Source organism: Sciurus vulgaris (assembly GCF_902686455.1).
Source record: "Sciurus vulgaris genome assembly, chromosome: X".
NCBI classification, from domain to species: domain Eukaryota; kingdom Metazoa; phylum Chordata; class Mammalia; order Rodentia; family Sciuridae; genus Sciurus; species Sciurus vulgaris.
The window spans coordinates 123,700,912-123,724,585 of NC_136471.1; the positions used below are offsets into that span (position 1 = coordinate 123,700,912).

Consider the following 23,674-nt stretch of genomic DNA (forward strand, 5'->3'; position numbering starts at 1 on the left):
CTGTGGTGAAGAGGGCTCATGCATGTTGAACTAGTTACTCGGTACTGGAAAAATCGTGGGTTCATACCACAACCTAGTCTGATGTAAGCTCCTCGATTGCTGCCTTCTTCATAATAATTAGAAGCAGAAAATATGGTAATAACCTGATTAATAAAAAAATAATTGGGTTCATAAGATTAGTTTGCAAAAGTCTATTCAATAAAGTCAGAAATAGCTTAATTCTTAAAAAGCAAAAATTAACACAGTTCATAATCTCTGCAAATCATCCAAGTCTGACATGATTTCTTCAAAGTCCACTGGAAAAAAACAAAGGTTTTCACTTGGTGTCTCCAAGAGCACTACCTCCTAGACACTCATTCAATATCCCCAGTGCATGACCCTGCACTCCTATGCACAATTTCAGTGCCAGATCTTAGAATCCTCTTCAGGGTTTGGTTTTGCAAATTCTAATTTTCCAAGGGGATAAATCCCTTATTTTCTTATCTTGTAACATCTAAGAATTCAAAATAAAACTTGTTAGTAGTTCAGTCTTTTTCTTTTGCTTGGAGCTGAGTGAATCCATTCATTGAATAAGACAACTTAGAGGGTTCAAGGCTCAACAAAACCAGTGCTTTAAGGGCAGAGAAACAGTGGCTAGACTATGAGACCATGATCACTGTCTTGGGAAGGAACCAGCCTTAGGGGTATGGTGGAATATGGAAAGATAATACTTGTCAGTGACAGAAAAGCTGGCTTATGCCCAATTCTGTCATAATCAGCACATCACTTCAGACAAACCACTACTATTTTCTATCCATTTTCTCATTATAAAGAAGTCCTAAAAATACTTGCCTTACTTATCTTACAATATTAGTATGAGCCTAAAACAAATTAATAGTTAAGAAAAGCAAAGGAAGAAATGCCATACAATTTGGTATTCATTGTTATTTATTGCTCTTCACTGTAGAAAAAGAGGCTTACCAGGTCATTGGAGGACAGGAATCATTTCCTCAGTCCTCAACTCTTCTAACCTTATTGATACCACCAAAGGAGCAAAACTCCATTTTTGTGGCTACAGCAAAACTAACCACAGCAAGTTGCAGGAGACTGCCTACTCAGCCAGTTGAAGGAAAGTGTGTTTTCTGCCCTGCACAAGAAATGTGCAAAAAGTAGAAGAGAACAAAGTGGATTCACTGCTACCTTTCACATACTCCGTGAGGAAAAATACATTCTTTACAGGAGAGCTGTGTTACAATAAGTAAAGAATGAAGTCTCTGTGTGTATACTTAGTGCCATGAAGATCAGCAAATAAGTCTCTTAGGGTATGAGTGAGACCTTTCGAACAACCTATATATGAACCTGCCAGTCTCTGATTTCTGTTTGGTACTAGGGAAGATATCTTCTCATGGGCTCCTAGGTCAGACACACTCTGTGAAGAGAAGACTCTATGCTTGGGGGAAATATGTCTTTGTCACCAACAATATTAGCTTACCTTCCCATCATGGCAGATTTCATATCCATCATGCTTACATTCATGAGACCTAATAAGCATCTTCAACTGGTATTTATTAAGAACCTTAGAGGTAACGTCTGGTCCAAAATAGCAGCCCCCTCCTCGACTTGTATTTGGATAACAGCCTTTTCTGCCTCTGGGGTCACTCCACAGAATGTCAACGATCTTGGAAGAACAAACCAAATTAGGCTGCAACTTATAAGTGAGAATTTGTCTTACTAGATTCCAACTTATTTACCATAGGTTCAAAGTATCCCAAAGGCTCTTTTCCATTCCTCCTTCAAAATTGTTTCATACTCATCTACACCATGCCTCCTTTCCAGTATACTTTTTCTTAAGTACTGGGGATTAAACCCAGGAGCACTCTACCACTGAGTTCTATCCCCAGCCCTTTTTATTTTGAGACAGGGTCTTGCTAAGTTGGTAAGGCTGGTCTTGAACTAGCAATCTTCCTGCCTCAGCCTCTCAAATTGCTGGTATTACAGGTATGCAGTCAAGTTGTTGGGATTACAGGAGTGGGTCAACACACCTGGCCATTCTTTTCTTTTAAAAGAGTTTCATTGTCGTGTTCACAGAAGAAAGCAGCTCCCCATAGTGAACACATTAGGCGTTCTTGATATATTCAAAGAAATTAGGTAGCTCACACAGCTGGGACTTGGGCCTAGGGTTTTTGTCCTGTTGAACAAACAACCTGAGGAAGTACTTGCTCTTTCCCATCACAAATAGAGAAAGCTGTTCATTCAAGAACATCCCTAAAGCATCTCCTTTACCTTTTGCCACCTTGATATGGACATTCTCAGTTTCAGCAATACATTTACTACAACTTAATTCTACCAGGTGTTCTCCTAAATCCACAGAGTTTTATTAGTATAACATTTTCTTTGCAGGGTGGGGGGTGTGGAAGAAGCAAATATAGGTCACATGATACCCAGGACTGAAGACGCAAGTTTCTAAGAATATTTTTTCACAGAAAATTGGAGGCTCCTTCTTTGTGGCTCCAATGTACAAGTATAACATTTCTTTATTTAAACTCCTATAAGATCTTCAAGAGCAGTAAGAAAAACTATCTTTGCCACTAAACATAGCAAAAACCCTAGGAAACACTCTGGGTCCCACTTTTTATTTTTGGGGTTGGGGTACCAGGGATTGAACTCGGGGGCACTTGACCACTGAGCCACATCCACAGCCCTATTTTGTATTTTATTTAGAGACAGGGTCTCACTGAGTTACTTAGTACCTTGCTTTTGTGGAGGCTGGCTTTGAACTCACGATCCTCCTGCCTTAGCCTTCCAAGCCACTGGGATTACAGGTGTGTGCCATGGCACCCAACTGGGTCCCACTTCTGAAATCTTTTAAATCTGACATTTGGGTCAGTTGATCTGTAAAGTACCTCAAAGTTCTAACAGCCTATAATTCTAAAAGTCTATATTTTCCAGATTTCTTTTTTCTTTTTGGTTTTGTTTTTTGATGCTGGTGCTGGTGCTGAAAATTGAACCTAGGGCTCAAGCATCCTGGACAAGTGCTTTACTGTTGAGCTACACCTCTAGCCCTTCCACCTCCACATGTTTCTTTTGAAGGCATGAAAAAGCCTGCATTTTAAGTTGTGCAGTTAATCTAGTAGGACCAAATCAGATGTTGAGAACCAAAAATGGTTGGTCTACTAAATGTGACTGTGTACCCATTTACAGGTGTAGTGCTGAAGGGAAACTAGAAATGAGTGAGGGAAAGGGCAGTAAGGTGGAAAGAACAGAACTGGCAGAACAACCACCCTGGAATGATCAGCACCTGATTAGAACTAGAGAAAATCTGCACAAGGCACAGATAAGACACTTGCAGAATTTTTGATGATTGAGTTCAAAATTAAAACCACCCAAAGAAGAATTAATCTAGGAGTTTCCTTTCTCCTCACTGAAGGCTAACATGGGCACAACATACAAATAAGTATAATGCAACCCCTTCACTATGCTGTTGTTTATGTCAAAAATAGCATTTGCATTTTAAACTGAGTTATATCTGGTTTTTACACCAACTAATTCATCTTTGGGGGATGTGACCTGACCTGCAGTACAATGAAGGAGTAAACACAAAACACAAGGGTTTTTATTTTATTAGGAGGGGATTACATTTTCAATTCATAAATGAATACAATTTATAGCCAAAATTATCCCTGGAAAAACTCTTCAATTATCCTGAAAGTACAATATACATTGTTTTATATATACAATCCTATACAATAATATGGCTATGTTTATATATATATATAAAATAGTATATGAAAAGGACTATGTACGAAAATTAATTTTTACAGTATTTTTTTTACCCTCTTTGCCATATGCCATAGTTGAAATCTACATAAATTAAATATACATATGATGGAACTCTGTTGAACTAGAATAAGCACTGGTCAAGGAGTCACCTCTTCAAGTACTTATCTATGTCATCTTGGGCAAATCTCTTCACCTATTTTGGCCTCAGTTGTTATTAATGAAATGAGAAAGATATATCTAAACTCATTTTCTTTGATTCAAAATCATAAGGGATAACAGTTTTTAAGAAATGAGCATCTCCTTCAGAATCCATTACATGAGTTCTCCATTTTGTGGGGGGGCAGGGGGGTACTGGGGACTGTGCATTTCTTTTCTGTCTAGAAATTATTCATTTGACTAGGTTTTCCTAGATTGTAGTTGTAACATAGATTTAATTCTGGATTCACAAACAAACAAAAATGCTATTAAGGGCTCTTTGTTAGTGAAATAAATTCTTCCATAGAAACCATCTGTATTCTCAACAACCTATCCTCTGAGATACAGGAGTTTTCGGATGATAATTGCATGAAAGATTAAGTATTTGCAACATTTTTTACTAAAAAATTTCAAGCCAAAAAGTGGGAAACCTTCACTGAGCTACAGATCTTATATGACCAGGATGACAAACATCTATTTGTGTCTCAGCCTTTTAAATTTCCTCAATCTAAAATAAATCAAGAACACATGAGATTCCACTGCACTCCCTCTAGAATGGCTACAATTGAAAGGGTTAAAAAAAATTAAAAAGGGGACAGCCAATAATAAGTGCTGGTGAGAATGGAGGAGAAATTAGAACCTCATTGCTGATGGGAATGTAAAATGGTATAGCCACTTGGGCAAACAGTTTAGAACTTTTTTAAAATATTTAACTTTGTAGTTACCTTATCATCCAGCAATTCATACTGGATATGTACTGCATATACACCCAAGAGAAATGCAAAGATATGTACATAAACTTGTATGTTGTATATGAATGTTCATAAAGACATTATTCATAACAGTAAAAAAATGGAAACCAATCCAAATGTCCATGAGCCAATAAATGAATAAATACAATATGGCCTACCCATACAGTAAAATATTATTCAGCGATAAAAAGAAATAAAGTACTGACAAATGCTACAACATGGATGAATCTAAAGAACACTGTGCTGAGTAAAAGATGCCAAACACAAAAGATCATATATTGTATGTGTCCATTACAATAAAATGTTCAGAATTAGCACATCTATAAAGACAGAAAGCAGGTTACTGGTTGCCTAGGGCTGTGGGGGCAGGAAAGGGGGATAATGGAGAGTGACTGCTAAATAGATATGGGGTTTCTTTCTTGGATGATAAAAATGTTCTCAAATTAGGTTGTGGTGATAGTTGTAAATTTATTAAAAACTACTGGATTATATACTCTAAATGGGTGAGTTACATGATATGTGAATTATACCTCAATAAAAGTATTTAAAATGCAGTAATGAGGGGCTGGGGTTGTGGCTCAGTGGTACGGCACTTGCCTAGCATGTGTGAGACAATGGGTTCAATTATGAGCACCACATATAAATAAATAAAATAAAAGTCCATCTGTAACTAAAAAAATTTTTGAAAAAAAATACAGTAATGAATTCAGAGAGAATCATATGGTTTGCTTATGAAAGTAAAGTTACTTTTATCTATATATTGTAAGGTACACCATCATCTATGCTGGTGTCTTCATTGCCACTCTGGGAACACTTTAATTACCTACCTGTTCCCATTCATGCTTTGATAACTGTTCAGAGGATAAATCACTTGATCTGACTCTCCCTGGTGCAGTAAGAGTTATGCCCATTTTACTTTTCTTCAAGTCAGTGGCATTGTCTTTATTTATTGACACTGGTGGCATCAGCACAGATCTCATCTACAAAACAAATTCATGTTTTAGTGAAACACTCTGCTTATTGTGCTGCATGCAGACACTTCAGTACCCGTTAGGAATTTGTCTATATTGTTGTGCCTCAATCCAATGAAAAACACACAGAAACCTTTTCTATCTCTCCCACCTCCTATGACTTGTTGATCCACTGTTGTCTGTAAAGTGGGCCTGGTAAATTCTGTTTGCACGTTTTTTTTTTCAACTAAAGACACTGCTCTACAGGGAAAGACTCACATTAAAGTTTCTAAGGGATACCAGAGGCACACACACACATGCAGGTGCTAAACGGGTTCTAAGGCATCATCACAGGGAATGAAAAATGTTATGTGCAGGGAAAACTAACCTCCCTCTGAGCCTTTATCTGGGACTTGGAGGGGTTCAGAAACATCTCTTAAAAGGGTAGTTGCTTTTCATTTTGTTATATTTTCTAGGAGAAATGAGAAAAAGTCCATCTGTGTCCAGAAAACTTCTAAATGGGACATAGATTGAAAACTTTGGAAGCCCTTCAACCTAAATTTAGTGTAGTTCTCAATTTGACCTGTCAACAATTATGTTCTCTAACTCTAGTAACAAACCTTCTGTGTTTCTTGGAAAATAAAAAGTCTTTCTGATAGCATTTCAATTGATATAATCCCTCTGCATTCCCTATACAACCCAAATTAAAATTATAATTTTATACTGGTGTCTTTGTAGCACCATACCTTAACACAAAGCAATTTCAATCAATACTTCTGCTACACTGTTGACCATAGCTCATAATTCTCTGGAGTAGGCACCTAGTTTCTACTATAAACTGGGATATGTATGAAATCTTTATTTTTCAAAAACAGAATGGAGGCTGGGTGTGGTGACACAGGCCTGTTAATTCTCAGGAGGTGAGACAAGAAGGATTGCAAGTTCAAAGCCAGCATCAGCAGCTTAGCAAGACCCTGCCTAAAAAGAAAAAAGAAAAAAATGATCTTATTCTGAAGTCTTATCTCATTGCACTTGTTGGAAATTCTATCTCAGCTATTATGAGCTAGTTCGAGTTCAGAGCCTACCTTCCCTGTCTTCCCCAGGCAAATGTCCTTAAGTTTTAGGTAGAGCAGAATATTCTGGGAAGGGCCTCTGAATCTAGGTACACACAATTCACTTCTGATAAGCTCATAGGGATAGGCCGCATGGTCCCTTAAGTCTGTGCTGCTCTGCAATTTTCAAGGCCACTTAGGATTGTGAGATATGTTGCCCAGTCCCTCTCAGGCACCATGCCACCATTTTCTCATGGGGGTCCTACTAGCCATCTTTTCCCATACCCACTGCTGAGGAGTTTGAAGAATACCAGAGACTTAGTCTTATAGAGTTTTTCATTTCTATTCCTCTACATTGACCTCCAACCTGCTCATCATACAAAATGTTTTTAATGAACTTAGAAGAGAAGTTGCCATTAGGTTTCCTCAACACAACCCCTCCCCTATTAACAAGTACACCACCACCAAGGGTAAAAACAAGGAAGTGTGATCATCCGGCAATTGAAGGGTCTGATGGAATAAGAATGTGGGGATTATAAAACTGAACTTGGAAATCTACCTTTGTATCTCATCTGATAGAGTTCCAGAAACTTGAGACTACTCTTTCATTATAGTTCAATTATATTTATTTAATATAAATATGTACTGTTAGTTCTCACACTAGGAGGGGTATAAGACACAAACATATATATTTATATAGAAGTCAATTTTTTATATAAAACCAGTCTTACGAGCAGGTGGAACAGTGATCCCTGAAGGTGATGAAATCTAAGGCATCCTGGGAAAATTACTGGCCCAAAAACATCCCCCAGGATCTGTCCTAATCACTGAAATTCAGACTTAAGATCCAAATATCAGGAAAAAACAAAAGGGAGAATTGGAGAAGAGAGCTGTATGTTTAGGACTTACAATATGCTATTTTCTTCATCCAGGTTAATATATTTAATCTTCCCAATGATCCAAAGTTATATTTTTATTTCTAACTTATTGGTGTAGGAACTGAGACTTAGAAAACTTCAATATCTCACCCAATCACCCATCTAGGAAGTGGTAGAAGCAGGATATAAATCTGGCTATATCTGTCTGATATCAGAATTTGTAGTCTTTACCACATCAAGGTGGCTGTCAACTTAGGGTCTCCACAGAGCTAGTTATAGACATTACAGAGACTTGTTCTCAGTACCTCAAAAAGCCTCACATAAGGCTGGCTGCTCAGGCTAACCTCAGGAAAGATTTCATTCTAAGCCATTGGTAGTGGCTAATTAGTAGTCACAGGGTGGGTGGTGGTGAGTATAGCATTCATGCCATGTGCTTACCAATATTTGACTGACAAAAACATCATGTTCCTTTGTACTTAGCTAGAATCATAACCACTCACTATGTTTTTTTTTAATCTTTAGCCTTTATTTTAAACAAAGATGAATCCTAATTTATAGAAAAGAAAAATCACTCTGATTCATGCTTTTAAACACATAATATGAAAATTGTAAAAATCACTTTTTTATTTATTCTTTTTAGTTGTACATGACAGTAGAATCTATTTTGATATATTTATTTGAGCACAGAATAAATCTTATTCTAATTAGGATCCCAGCCTTGTGGATGTATACTACGTTGAGATTCACTGTGCTGTATTCATATATGTGCATAGGAAAGTTATGTCAGATTCATTCCACTGTCTTTCCTGTTCTTTCCCATCTCCCTTCCCTTTATTCCCATTTGTATAATCCACTGAACTTCTATCCTTCCCCTCCCCACTTGTTGTGGGTCAGTATCCACATATCAGAGAGAACATCCAACCTTTGCTTTTTGGGGCGATTGGCTTATTTCACTATTTCACTTAGCATGATAGTCTCCAGATCCATCCATTTACTGGCAAATATCATAAAGTCATTCTTATTTATGGCAGAGTAATATTCCATTACCACAACTTCTTTATCTATTTATCTGTTGATGAGCATCTGGGTTAGTTCCACAGCTTAGCTATTATGCATTGTGCTGCTATAAACATTGATGTGGCTGCATCACTGTAGGATGCTGATTTTTAACTCCTTTGGATATATACAAGGAGTGGAATAACTGGGTCAAATGGTGGTTCTCTTCCTAGTTTTTTGAGGAATCTCCATACTGCTTTCCAGAATGGTTGTACTAATTTTCAGTCCCACCAAAAATGTATGAGTGTACCTACCCTTTTCCCCACATCCTCACCAACATTTATTACTACTTGTATTCTTGATTATTGCCATTCTGGCTGAAGTGAGATGGAATCTCAGTGTAGTTTTAATTTGCATTTCTTTAATTGCTAGAGATGTTGAACATTTTTTTCATATATTTGTTGACCATTCGTATTTCTTCTTTTAAGAAGTGTCTGTTTAGCTCCTTTGCCTATTTATTGATTGGGTTATTTATTTATTTATTTTTGGTGTTAAGCCTTTTGAGTTCTTTGTATACCCTTGGAAATTAATGCCTTATCTGAGGTGTGGGTGACAAAGATTTTCTCCCATTCTGTAGGCTATCTCTTCATGCTCTTGATTGCTTCCTTTGCTGTAAAGAAGCTTTTTAGTTTGATACCATCCCATTTATTGATTTTTTATTTTACTTCTTACACTTTAGGAGTCTTGTTGGGGAAGTCTTGTTGGGGAAGCTGACAGGTTGGAGTGCTGGGCCTACATTTTCTTCTAGTATATGCAGGGTTTCTGGTCTAGTACCTAGATCTTTAGTCCACTTTGAGTTTTGTGCAGGGTGAAAGATAGGGGTTAAATTTCATTCTACAACATATGGATTTCCAGTTTTCCCAGTACCACTTGTTGAAGAGACTATCTTTTCTCCAATGTACATTTTTGGCACCTTTGTCTAGTATGAGATAACTGTATTTATATGGGTTTGTCTCTGTGTCTTCTTTTCTGTACCTTTGGTCTACATGTCCATTTTGATACCAATACCATGACATTTTTGTTACTATAGCTCTGTGGTATAATTTAAGGTCTGGTAATGTGATGTCTCCTGCTTCGCTTTTCTTGCTAAGGATTGCTTTGGCTATTCTGGGCCTCTAATTTTTCCAAATGAATTTCATGACTGCTTTTTCTATTTCTATGAAGAATGTCATTTGAATTTTAATAGGAATTGCATTAAATTTGTATAGCACTTTTGATAGTATGGCCATTTTGACAATATTAATTCTGCCAAGAACATGGGAGATCTTTCCATCTTCTTAGGTCTTTAATTTCATTCTTTAGTGTTCTGTAGTTTTCATTGTTGAGGTCTTTTACCTCTTTTGTTAGATTGAGTCCCAAGTTTTTTTGTTTTTTGAGGCTATTGTGAATGGGATAGTTTTCCTAATTCCTCTTTCTACTGATTTTGTCATTGATATATGGGAATGCAATTGATTTATGAGTGTTAATTTTATATCCTGCTACTATGCTGAAATCATTTATGAGCTCTAGAAGTTTTCTGGGTCCTCTAAATATAGGATCATGTTGTCAGCAAATAGAGATAGTTTGAGCTCTTCTTTTCCTATTTATATCCCTTTAATTTCTTTCTTTCACATAATTGCTCTGGTTAGAGTTTCAAAGAGTATGTTGAATAGAAGTGGTGAAAGAGGGCAACCCTATCTTATTCCAGTTTTTAGAGGGAATGCTTTCAGTTTTTCTCCATTTAGAATGATGTTGGCTTTGGGTTTGTCATATATAGTTTTTATAATGTTGAGATGTGTTCCTACTTGCTGTAGATTTTCTCGTGTTTTAAACATAAATGGATGCTGTATTTTATCAAATGCTTTTTATGCATCTATTGAGATCATCATGTGACTCTTGTCTTTAAATATATTTATGTGGTGAATTACATTTCTTGATTTCCATATAAACCAGCCTTACATCCCTGGGATGAAACCCACTTGATCATGGTGTACTATATTTTTAATGTATTTTTGTATGCAATTTGCCAGTATTATATTAAGAATTTTTGCATCTAAGTTCATCAAGCATATTGGTCTGAAGTTTTCTTTCGTTGATGTGTCTTTGACTTGTTTTCATATCAAGGTGATACTAGCTTCAAAGAACAAATTTGGTAGAATTCCCTCCTTTTCTATTTCATGGTATAATTTGAGAAGAATTGGTGTTAGTTCTTCTTTAAAGGTCTTGTAGAACTCTACTGAGAATCCATCCAGTCCTGGGCTTTATTTCTTGGTAGGCTTTTGATGACATCCTTAATTTCATTACCTGAAATTGATCTGTTTAAATTTTCTACAGCCTCCTGGTTCAACTTGGGTAGGCCATGTCTCTAGAAATTTGTCAATATCTTCAAGATTTTTTAATTTATTGGAGTATAGATTTTCAAAATGGTTTCTGATTATCCTCTGTATTTCAGTAGTGTCTGTGGTGATATTTCCTTTTTTGGTATGGATTTTAATAATCTGAGGTTTTTCCCTCTTCCTTTTGGTTAGCTTAACTAAGGGTTTATCAGTTTTGTTTAATTTTTTCAAAGAACCAACTTCTTGTTTCATTGATATTTTTAATTTTTTAAATTTCAACTTTATTGATTTCAGCTCTCCACTCACTATGTTTATACTGACTATCTCATCTTGATCAAAACGTCTTATTGACTTGACTATTCACTGATATCATAAGAAAGAGGACCTTAAACTTAGGATGGCCTTATAATTTACTGCAACTGAGATTTTTTTTTTTAGAGTAGAAGGAGACACTATTAACAATTACACCAGGACAAATGTGTAATCCAATTAGTATGGTTGTCATTCAGAGAAATGGGCAAGGAGTATATAAAATTGCCATAGACTCAGAAAAGGTGTTCTAAGAAAGTTTCTATCCAGTTTTGTCTTAGGTTTGCCCTGCTTTAGTATTAAATCTCTTAAGAGATATTTAACAAATATTAAGTACTTACTATATCTCAGGTGCTGAGGTATTATCAGTGAACGGAAGAAGCAGGGGAATATAGTAAGAACAGTCCCATGAATCCTTATTATTTTGGTGATTGTTATAAAGGATATATATAAGAGGCCTGAAAGTATATAAAGGGCAACTGACCTAGTTTAGGTTATATTAAGCTTAAATTAAAAGTATGAAAAGATGATAACACCAATATTATAGCTCACGTGTATAAAGGTATAGAGGCTCAAAAACCTCAAGGTGCAATGGGGTAACATTTCTGTCTCTATCAGATTCAATTCCAGCTCTAGATCTGCCTGTGTAGATTGGTTGGAAGTTGATTATTATTCCTGAGGTGTAATGATTCAGGTTTCCCACTAAGACCATATGCCATCATTTGGCTTCATAGCTCCATTGGTCCTCATGCCCATGTGGCACCCCTTCAGTCTCTAGTCTGGAGGCTCCAGCTTAGCTCTGGTAGAGGAAGAAGACAACTCATATATAAGGCCCATCCAAGAAGCCCTTCACTAGGTGTGGAATATTTACAGACACCACATAGCCACTTCTCTCAGAGGTTCTATACAGGTTCCTTTTCTGCCTTTGCTGTACACTTATTTAATACACTTATTTACAGTTAAAGTATTTAAAAATAATTATCCTGATCCATTTGAAGTATAAGGAAAATCATATTTTTTAAAACTGCTGTATGATTCTAATTATACAAGGTACCCAGAGTAGTCAAATTCATAGAGACAGAAAATAGAATACTGGTTACTGTGGCTGGAGGGAGGAGGAGAATGGGGAGTTATTATATAATGTGTATGGTTTCAGTCTTAGAAGATGAAAAATTCTGTATACGGATGGTGGTCATAGTGGTGATGGTGGCACAAAAATGTGAATGTACTTAATGCTATTGAACTATAAACTTTAAAATGGTTACAATGGTAAATTTTATATTATATGCATTTTATACCATGTAAATGAATTAATGGATATTTTAACTTTTAAAAATCAGAATTTTTCATTTTTACAAACTATATAAAAAGCCAACATTTTCTCATTTTTCCACTTTCAACATAAATTTTTTAAGAAATTATTTTCCATATATAGAAGTTACCCATTTAGTTCTTTATCATGAATGCAATCATAGATTTTCTTAAAATTTGTACTAATCTTTTCAGAATTAAAACCACCACTAAAATTCAAATCAATTCAAAATGATAAATGAAAAGAGGTACATATTCTATTATAAACCTCTGAGATATGATTAATGCAAATATTCTTACTTTGCTTCTCTCTAGGCGGTGGAGTAAATTCAAATCTGTGGACTCAGATATCCCGCCATGTATCACCAGAATTTCATTGTCAATAATAGTACCAATTGGGAGCAAGGTATAGACTTCTTCCAAGATTTGCAAGATTTTTTTTCCATGCAACTGTAAGTAAGAACTTGAGTAAGTTTCATTTTTCTGATAGGTCCAGCTTATTGAACAGTCCCAATGCATGGACAAAAAACAAGTATTCATGCCGCCCAAAGGAAGTCACCAAGGAGTCACTAATCAACTATCATGTATTAATCATGGTTTTTATTCTGTATTTTTGATATTTAGACATCTTGGGGAGTGCCAATCCCACACATTGCCCCTCCCAGGGCTAGAGACAATAAATGACTCACCTTTCACATGCAAACCAACCAATCCAGAGCCCACACCTTCAATAACATCTTTTGTTAGGCTCTCACACTTAGGGCCATTATGCCTCTAATCACCCACGGCCAGCTACCAGACAACTAGGGACAACTCATGCTCCACAGCAAGCTGACATTATGCAAACTAGTCAATCTTAAACTTTATTACACTGAGACACCTTGCCAGTTCCTTCCCATGAAAACCACAGAAAAGGTTCTTGTCCATGTTTTCCCTTGGCTCCCTGTGCCTTCTGATGGACTCTGGTACTTCTCCACATGGTCTTCCCAGTGTGGCATGCAGTGCCTCCTACTTCTAGGAAACTATGAATAAAAACCTCTTCTTTCATGACAGTCATTTCTGTGTCTGCCTATTTTACCATACCTGAGTTTAAAAAAAAAATCCCCAGTGGGTACCTTTAAAACAATGGAATATGTTTGTATCTACACTGAAACCAATACAAAGATCACAATAAAAAAAGTGTGGTTTAGTCCAGAGTTGGGGGAACTCTGAGTAGTAAGAACTTCTTACTATTCCTCTATTTTATTGGCATGAATTCTGAGTAACTGGCCCATCACCTTTCCTAAAGCAATAATCTTGTCTTTATTGATTTGTTTTTTGTTTTTAATGTCTCTGCATAAACAACAAAGAGAATGCAAAAAAAAATTAAAAGTTTGACTCTTACCTTGTATTTATTCAAGATTTCTCTTGTAAAGCCATACCTTAAAAAAGGTGAGCATTTAAATAATTAATTGTTGATCATTCTTATTTACATGAGTCATGAAAAAAAGGGGAGTCCTTGATATCTCACTATCACCTATACTAGGAACTTAAGAAATCAGACTTCGGTTGGAACTGTTACTTACCAGAGTCTTTGCTAGGCATGATGGGAAAGAACAAAAGCAATCAATGACATGTTCCCACCCTCAAGGAGGTTATAGCATATTGAGAAAAGAAAATAATTTTTCATGAAATAATTATAAGACAACTTAGAAAACATGTGATAGGCATGAGTTGTGCAAAGACTGCAAGTCGGGGCTGGGGTTATAGCTACGTGGTTAGAGTGCTTGCTTAGCATGTGTGAGGCACTGGGTTCGATCCTCAGCATCACATAAAAATAAATAAAAATAAAAGTATTGTGTCCATCTACACCTAAAAATATTTAAAAATTTAAAAAAGGACTGCAAGTCTTTTGAAAGTGTACTGCAGCAGCTGAGGAAGCTGTATGGGAGAAGGTTTTTCATTTAGATAGAATTTCTCAGACATCCTATATCTTACAGTAAATGATCAGAAAAAATGAAAAGATTAAACAAAGATGAACAAAAGCCTAGAAGATAAAAAGTTGTCTCTTTATGCTTTCTCTGATAAAGGTCCTGTAATGAATGGTATTCGGGGCTTTTTTTTTAATAGAAAGTATCAGGAACATTAATGCCTGACTAGCAGTAGCTAAGGGAAATTTAATAATGGAAAAATTTTCAATTACTTTTCCTTGCTTTAGGATAACAGTATGTACACTTAATACCCAACAAGGTAAAGTAGAAACAGCACACTCACCCTAAGTTTCCATGCAAATCATGTCACACCAGGCTTCTACAGTTTTCGAGATGAATTCGCCCCAGTACTCACCAAAGGTTTCTATGTTGCTAAACCAATGTACACTTTGTAGTCCTCACCTTTCTCATTCTCTCTGAAACACTAAATACAGTTGACTATACCATCCTTCTGGAAAACTCCTCTTAGATTTTACAACAGTAAACTCTCTTGGTTTTTCCTCCTACTTTTCTGGCTATTCTGAATCTCCTTTGCAAGTTCTTCTCCTCTACCTAGTCTTAAATCCTTCAGACTCTGTCCCAAATCCTCTCCTCCCTTCACCTTCTCCCTTAGCAATCACATCCCTATCCAGCCAGGGCTTCAGTTACTACCTATTGTCAATACCACAAGATCATACTCCAGGCTACACTTAATTTCTGATCTCTGTACATATACTCAACTGTCTACTCAACAGCACCTCAGATCAGCTCACCCCAAACTGAACTTACTATTCTCCTTCAGAATGATTCCAGGCTGTACCCCAAAACTCCAGCCAGGAATCTGGAAATCATCCTTGATTTCTTCCTCTTTCAAGTCCCCCAAATCAAGTTATTGACCCTTAAATCTTCATTGCCTAAAGTCCTCTTGAATTTATTTCTTTGCATCTCTATTACTACCACCATAGTCTAAGTAAGAATCTAACATCTATCTCTTCAACTACTTCCTAATTGACCTCCCTGTATCCACTCTTGCTGTTGCCCTTCTTAAAAATCATATTTTTTTCCAGTATTGGGCAATGAACCCAGGGCCTCACACATGCTAGCCAAACAATCTACCACTGAGCTACATCCACAGCCTTTTCCTGTTACATTTTAAAACACAAATTTTATGATATTTTTCAATGACATTCTCTTGTCCTTAGAAAATAGTGCAAATTCCTTTGTACCATCCAACCACTTCTTACATCTCCAACCCTATTAGGCACCATCTTATCCTTCATTCTATGCTTCTGCCTTCCTGAACTCTCAAGTCTAAAAAGTCTTGTCTCAAACTCTGCATAAACCATCCCCTCACTGTGAAACACTGTTCCCATCCCCCTGACATTCTTCTCTCTCAACTACCTAATTCATCCTTCAAGTCTCAGGCTAGTACTTCCATAGGAAAATTTTCCATCACCCTTTAGACAAGGTTGGATCCCCCTTTATCAACTCATCACATTTGAAAGCCCTGCTCAATGTGTTTTTCCTGTTAGATGTGGGCGAGGGTTATGACTCTTTCATTAACTATTACAGGCACTAGATAAATATATCTGGCTAACTGAATAAATGAAAGGATAAATGGCAGGCCCAAATAAAAGTACTGAGCTATTTTATATGGGTTTCTGATAATAGTCCTGGGATTTTCTTTCTTCATAGTCTTAGCACTTGTTTTCTTATACTTTGAGAAATAGAATTGAAACTCTATACTCAGACCAGGTATGAAAACTGTCCCAAAGACAAAACTAATTTGTTGCTGAGCTTTGATTAAGGTACCCAAAAGCCTGGGCCCAAAGGCATGAAACATGCCATACTTTCTACTATCCAAGAACAAACTGATTTTTGTTTTTCATAAAATGAGAGTGAGTCAGGCACAGCGATGCATTCCTATAATCCCAACAACTTGGGAGGCTGAGGCAGGAGGATCGTGAGTTCAAAGCCAGTCTCGGCAAGGGTGAGGCGTTAAGCAACTCAGTGAGACCCCAAAATAGGGCTGGGGATAAGGCTCAATGGTTGAGTGTCCCTGACTTCAATTCCTGGTATAAAAAAAAAAGAGAGAGAGATAAAAATAAAAAGGAAAAAGGGAAATAGGAACATTTGTTACCTCTGTGCCTTTTAGCAAAAATTCTTAAGCCATTTAACCAGTCTTTATTCATCAAACCTTTAGTAAGTTAGATAGCTGAAATGCTATGTTACAGCTGTTCCCAAAAAATGTTTATCAACAACTATGCCAAAAGCAATTACCATGTCTTAAAAAAAATACACACATCAATATAAAACATGGTGCTTGTTTCTGAGACAATATTTGAGGCAAGCCAAAAGAGTAACAACAGGACAATGCCATTTAAATCTGCTCATAGAACATATCATGCCTCCAGATTGGCCTAATACACCTATCTAACATGTAATTTGGTCTGTGAAGGGTGGGTATGGGAGAAAGAAAAAGAACATGATAAAAGAGAGAAGGAAGAATAGGACTAGAAGAAAAGATAATAAGGGGGCTTTAGAGCAATTAACCCTCAGTTGAAGACTGGGGGTTTTAAATAGGGCTAAGAATTGAAGTCTTCCTTGAGATTCCCCTCATCTCTCCTCTTCTACCCTTGCTTCTAACTCTCTGTGGGGAACTAAACATGGCAGCATTTTTCCAGAGTGGGAAATAAAAGGAAATCTAAAGGCTAAATTTACCTCATATTCATCATAAAATCCTCATGATTTCCTCTGTTCAAGTGCAGGTCATTGGGGTAGACAAGAAAACTCACAAGCAGGATCATGAGGACCTCTATGGAGTTACTGCCTCGGTCTACAAAATCGCCATTAAAAACATACGGGTTGTTCCCCGATGGGAGACCATTCTGTGGAAAGAAGAAAGGAGGGAAAACAGTTAAACTAATGTTGCTGTTTTCAAGTAAGGCTTGTGTGTAATGTTCCTGAATATGGAGAAAAGAGGCTTAATTTGTTCTTTCATTGGAAAAAAATCTGCTCACCCACTTGAGCCAGTTTCCCTCTTCCAGGGTAGGCATCTCCTGCAAGGGACCTGAAAGTGAAGCTTGGGACAGGAAGATTCCAGGGAGTATGTGGCAGGGGTTGCTCATTCTACCCACCACTTACTATGAGTTTCCTCTAAAATGAGCTAATAATTGTCCCATCAAAAATTGTTGCTGTCATCTCTTCTTTCTCCTCTAAAAAGAGGGAAACTTCTATCCAGGGTAGAACACTGAACTAACAGCCAGAAATCTTTCATTCAAGGGGCTCTACATCTAAATTCTTTGGGCTACTATACCCTCAATTTGCAAAAGGAAGATGATACTATATCCCTCCCTGGATCACCTGTGAGAATGGATATGAAGTTCCCAGGCAAGTGGAATATGCTATGTGATATGACTGTGTGCAGGGCCAGTGTACTTGTGAGCTCACCTAGTATCTATAGTAAGCATGTTATTCTGGCTGATTGCTGACAGGGCCATATTAGTCACTAGATATTTTTAATCTCACTTTTAAGTATGAGATACTTTTTTTCCCTCCAGTACTGGGGATTGAATCAGGGGTATTCTACCACTAAGCTATATTTCAACCTCTTCTTATTTTTTATTTTGAAACAGGGTCTGACTAAGTTGCAGAGGCTGGTTTTGAACTCGTGATTCCCCCTACCTCAGTCTCCCAAGTAGTTGGGATTACAGGCATGAGCCACAGCATTGAATGAGATAATATTTTTAAAGACAATGTTAATATTGAAAAGGAGCTGAGATCAGGACACAGGACTGGTTTTATAAAAGCTATTAATTCATGTACTTCTACAGTACAAAACCAAGACAAAACGAATATATATAACATGGTTACATTTTCTCAGTGTCACACCTGATAAGAAAATGTCTGAGTGCATTTCTCCTGCATAGTAAGATAAATTCAAATGTTTAAAAAATGTATTATAAAGAGAAAAATCTAGGTACTCATACATCAAAATGCATTGTTTTCCTTCAAAAAATTTAACCTTCAGGAAATAATACATTCTTAATCTTTTTCAAACTATTTTCAAATTCTTCTTTTGATAGATTTCAAACTGCTAAGAAAGTTTTATTACTTTACACTCAACATCCCACTATTTATGTACATTTTAGATTGTTCATATCAGTATAATAAAAGTAGCTGAAAAACTATAATACAGGTTACAACACATAACTTAGGGATTTCAGAAATCATTTATGCAATGTAACAATGTTCTGAAGGTGAGTGGAAACAAATAAGCACCAGCATGGTGTAAGAAGACTAATACTCTAGTTCAGCTCCACATATTACCCAGGTATCCTTGGGCATGTTATTTTACCTTTTATTCATCTTTAAAATGGTAATGATTACTTCCCTACTTACCATTCAGGACTATTTTAGAACTCAAATGAAATTATATGTATAAAACCATATAAAAACTATAAAGCACTATACAAATGAAGAGATTAATTTTATTGTGACCTTCATGCTACTTCTGATTTTAAGATTTCATTATTTTACATTTTCTTAATATATTAATTCATATAACCTTATTCACACAGGGCTTAGATAGTGTAACCAGCTGCAAAAATTTAGGTTACTGCTCATCAAAACTTAAAAGGGGAAGGACTCAGCATCTCTGACACTCTTCCTTTCCCCAGGTTTCAGCTGGCTGGGGTGAGTAGCTGGAGGAGCAGGAGGGGTGCTGGAGGCTACAGACTGTTGTGACATCTAGGCTCTGAACGGGGCTAAAGGGGCAACAGCAGAAAGCCCTGGGGTGAGAAAGGAGAAGGACTAAGGCTGAGGGGACCCTTAGATACCTTGACTAAGGGACATGCTCAGAGCATGTGGGTAGTCCTAGTTGGGTGGGTTAGAACGTTAGATCTTACTAGAAAAGGTATAGGGAAGCTTCTTTCACATACCAAAAGCTAAAAAGGCATGAATGCTTGCATTTAGGAGCACCTAGAAACACAGAGACTTCCTTTCACATTCTTTATGCAGGAATAGAAACTGTTGTACCTCCACCTCTGGAGAGGCTTGAGCTACCTTAAGCAGAAAATAGAAAACAGAAATAAGCTAGTAATTAAGAGACTCTAGCAACCAGAGAGAGGAAGACCAATCAGATGTGTTAAAGTAGACAACCCCTAATGAAACAGGACTGCTGGAGGAGACAGAGAACAGCTCTATTTTTTAAATGATAAGAAGAGCATATAAGGAAGAACAGGGCTGGGGATATAGCTCAGTTGGTAGAGTACTTGCTTTGCAAGCACATGGCCCTGGGTTCAATCCCCAGCACCACAAAAAAAAAAAAAAAAAAAAAGAAGAAAGAAAGAACAAAAAATTAAAAAATCTTGGCATTAAAAATATGCTATTCAAATTTAAAATAGCAGTGGATTAGCAAAAAAAAAAAAAGGCTGTAAATTACATTATCAAAGAGTAAACAGGTAAAAAATCTCCCACACTGAACAAAAAGCAAAATGATAGAACTCATAAATATATATGAGAGTAGAGAGTTTCAGAGCCAAGAGACCTAATATGCCAATAATAAGCATTCCAGAATCAGAGAAAAGGAGAAGATAGAAAAGAAATAATAATTATAAAAATAAAAGAATTTTTCTACAGTTAAAAGACTTCAGTTTGAAGTCTGAAAGAGTTCATGACTCCTATGCATAATTAACAGGAAAGAAAAACCTCTATTTCCTGGTAAGAGTCTTAGAAGAAGGCATTTGAAAGAACTCATGACTCTTTTTTTTTTTTTTTTTTTTTTTGTTTTTGTTTTTGTTTTTTGTTTTTGTCATAGAGCATTTATTTGTAGTTGACTGTCAATCAGAGCTTCTGGATAAGAGGTTACAATCCTCCATAATTGAAGAATTTGTAGAACAAATAATTTAAATTAGGTAAGTCATGAATTAAGTAATTTCTCTGACATTATATTATAGTTTTTAAGCTAAATATTAATGAATTAAATTCCCAATTGGGAATATATATATATTACATATATACAATATATAAAATGTTATATATGGTATAGTAATATTTTATAGTACTTTTTTTTTTTTTTTTTTTTTTTTTTTTTTTTACTTTTTTTTTTTTTTTATTGTAAACAAATGGGATACATGTTGTTTCTCTGTTTGTACATGGCGTAAAGGCATACCATTTGTGTAATCATAAATTTACATAGAGCAATGTTGTTTGATTCATTCTGTTATTTTTTTCCCTTCCCCCCACCCCTCCCACCCCTCTTTACCCTCTATACAGTAGTTCCTTCCTCTATACTTGCCCCCCTCCCTAACCCTAACTCTAACCCTTCCCTCCCCCCCATTATGTGTCAACCTCCACTTATTAGCGATATCATTCGTCCTTTGGCTTTTTGAGATTGGCTTATCTCACTTAGCATGATATTCTCCAATTTCATCCATTTGCCTGCAAATGTCATAATTTTATCATTCTTTATGGCTGAGTAATATTCCATAGTATATATATACCACAGTTTCTTTATCCACTCATCAATTGAAGGGCATCTAGGTTGGTTCCACAGTCTGGCTATTGTGAATTGAGCAGCTATGAACATTGATGTGGCTGTATTTCTGTAGTATGCAGATTTTAAGTCCTTTGGGTATAGGCCAAGGAGTGGGATAGCTGGGTCAAATGGTGGTTCCATTCCAAGTTTTCTAAGGAATCTCCACACTGCTTTCCATAGCGGCTGCACTAATTTGCAGCCCCACCAGCAGTGTATGAGTGTACCTTTCTCCCCACATCCTCGCCAACACCTGTTGTTGCTCGTATTCTTGATAATCGCCATTCTAATTGGGGTGAGATGGAACCTTAGGGTGGTTTTGATTTGCATTTCTCTTATTACTAGAGATGTTGAACATTTTTCCATATGTTTGTTGATTGCTTGTAGATCTTCTTCTGTGAAGTGTCTATTCATTTCCTTAGCCCATTTGTTGACTGGACTGTTTGAATTCTTGGAGTAGAGTTTTTTGAGTTCTTTATAGATTCTGGAGATTAGTGCTCTATCTGAAGTATGATTGGCAAAGATATTCTCCCACTCTGTAGGCTCTTTCTTCGCATTGCTGATAGTTTCCTTTGCTGAGAGAAAGCTTTTTAGTTTGAATCTATCCCAGTGGTTGATTCTAGCTTTTATTTCTTGTGCTATGGGAGTCCTGTTAAGGAAGTCTGGTCCTAGACCAACAAGATGAAGATTTGGACCTACTTTTTCTTGTATAATCTGCAGGGTCTCTGGTCTGATTCCGAGGTCCTTAATCCATTTTGAGTTTAGTTTCGTGCATGGTGAGAGATATGGGTTTAGTTTCATTCTGTTGCATATGGATTTCCAATTCTCCCAGCACCATTTGTTGAAGAGGCTATCTTTTCTCCATTGCATATTTTTGGCCCCTTTGTCTAGTATGAGAAAATTGTATTTATTTGGGTTTGTGTCCGTGTCCTCTATTCTGTACCATTGATCTACCTTTCTATTTTGGTACCAATACCATGCCGTTTTTGTTACTATTGCTTTGTAGTAGAGTTGAAGATCTGGTATTGCAATACCCCCTGTTTCACTCTTCCTGCTAAGGATTGCTTTAGCTATTCTGGGTTTCTTATTCTTCCAGATGAATTTCATAATTGCCTGCTCTATTTCTGTAAGGTACGTCATTGGGATTTTAATTGGAATTGCATTGAATTTGTATAGCACTTTAGGTAGTATGGCCATTTTGACAATATTAATTCTGCCTATCCAAGAACATGGAAGATCTTTCCATCTTCTAAGGTGTTCTTTAATTTCTTTCTTTAGTGTTGTATAGTTCTCATTGTAGAGGTCTTTCACCTCTTTTGTGAGATTGATTCCCAAGTATTTTATTTTTTTCGAGGCTATTGTGAATGGGGTAGTTTTCCTAATTTCTCTTTCTGAAGATTCATCACTTATGTATAAAAATGCGTTGGATTTATGGGCATTGATCTTGTAACCTGCTACTTTACTGAAATCACTTATGAGTTCTAAGAGTTTTCTGGTGGAATTTCCAGGTTCCTCTAAATATATAATCATGTCATCAGCGAACAGGGATAGTTTGAGTTCTTCTTTTCCAATTCGTATCCCTTTAATTTCTTTGGTTTGTCTAATTGCTCTGGCCAGAGTCTCAAGAACGATGTTGAATAGAAGTGGTGAAAGAGGGCATCCCTGCCTTGTTCCAGTTTTTAGGGGGAATGCTTTCAGCTTTTCACCATTTAGAATGATATTAGCCATGGGCTTAGCATAAATGGCCTTTACAATATTAAGGAATGTTCCCACTATCCCTATTTGTTCTAGTGTTTTGAGCATGAAGGGGTGCTGTATTTTATCAAATGCTTTTTTCTGCGTCTATTGAAATAATCATGTGATTCTTGACTTTAAGTCTATTAATATGGTGAATTACGTTTATTGATTTCCTGATGTTGAACCAACCTTGCATCCCTGGGATGAAACCCACTTGATCATGGTGCACTATCTTTTTAATATGTTTTTGTATGCGATTTGCTAAAATTTTGTTGAGAATTTTTGCGTCGATGTTCATTAAGGATATTGGTCTGAAATTTTCTTTCCTTGATGAGTCTCTGTCTGGTTTAGGTATCAGTGTGATATTGGCTTCATAGAATGAGTTTGGGAGGGTTCCCTCCTCTTCTATTTTATGGAATACTTTGAGAAGTATTGGAATGAGCTCTTCCTTAAAGGTTTTGTAGAACTCGGCTGAGAACCCATCTGGTCCCGGACTTTTCTTTGTTGGTAGGCTTTTGATGACTTCTTCTATTTCAGTACTTGAAATTGGTCTATTTAAATTGTTTATGTCCTCCTCATTCAGTTTAGGCAATTCATATGTCTCTAGAAACCTGTTGATGTCTTCAAAATTTTCTATTTTGTTGGAGTATAGATTTTCAAAATAGCTTCTAATTATGTTTTGTATTTCCATCCTGTCTGTAGTGATATTTCCTTGTTCATTCCGAATTTTAGTGATTTGGGTTTTCTCTCGTCTTCTCTTTGTTAGTGTGGCTAAAGGTTTATCAATTTTGTTTATTTTTTCGAAGAACCAACTATTTATTTTGTCAATTTTTTGTATTGTTTCTTTTGTTTCAATTTCATTGATTTCAGCTCTGA

The 23,674-nt window shown here is 36.4% G+C and overlaps 1 protein-coding gene across 4 annotated transcripts in view; it reads right to left on the reverse strand.

Moving 5' to 3' along the window:
* Positions 1-23,674, reverse strand: part of PPEF1 (protein phosphatase with EF-hand domain 1) — a 141,529-nt gene that overhangs the window by 26,829 nt on the left and 91,026 nt on the right. For all 4 annotated transcript variants that reach the window (XM_079122922.1, XM_079122919.1, XM_079122921.1 and 1 more), the window contains 6 exons: positions 17,248-17,414; positions 13,962-13,998; positions 12,878-13,027; positions 5,534-5,686; positions 1,472-1,657; positions 1-143 (listed from right to left, as the gene is read on the reverse strand). In XM_079122922.1, the coding sequence (XP_078979048.1) occupies positions 1-143; positions 1,472-1,657; positions 5,534-5,686; positions 12,878-13,027; positions 13,962-13,998; positions 17,248-17,414 (836 nt within the window). The remainder of the gene's footprint in view (positions 144-1,471; positions 1,658-5,533; positions 5,687-12,877; positions 13,028-13,961; positions 13,999-17,247; positions 17,415-23,674) is intronic.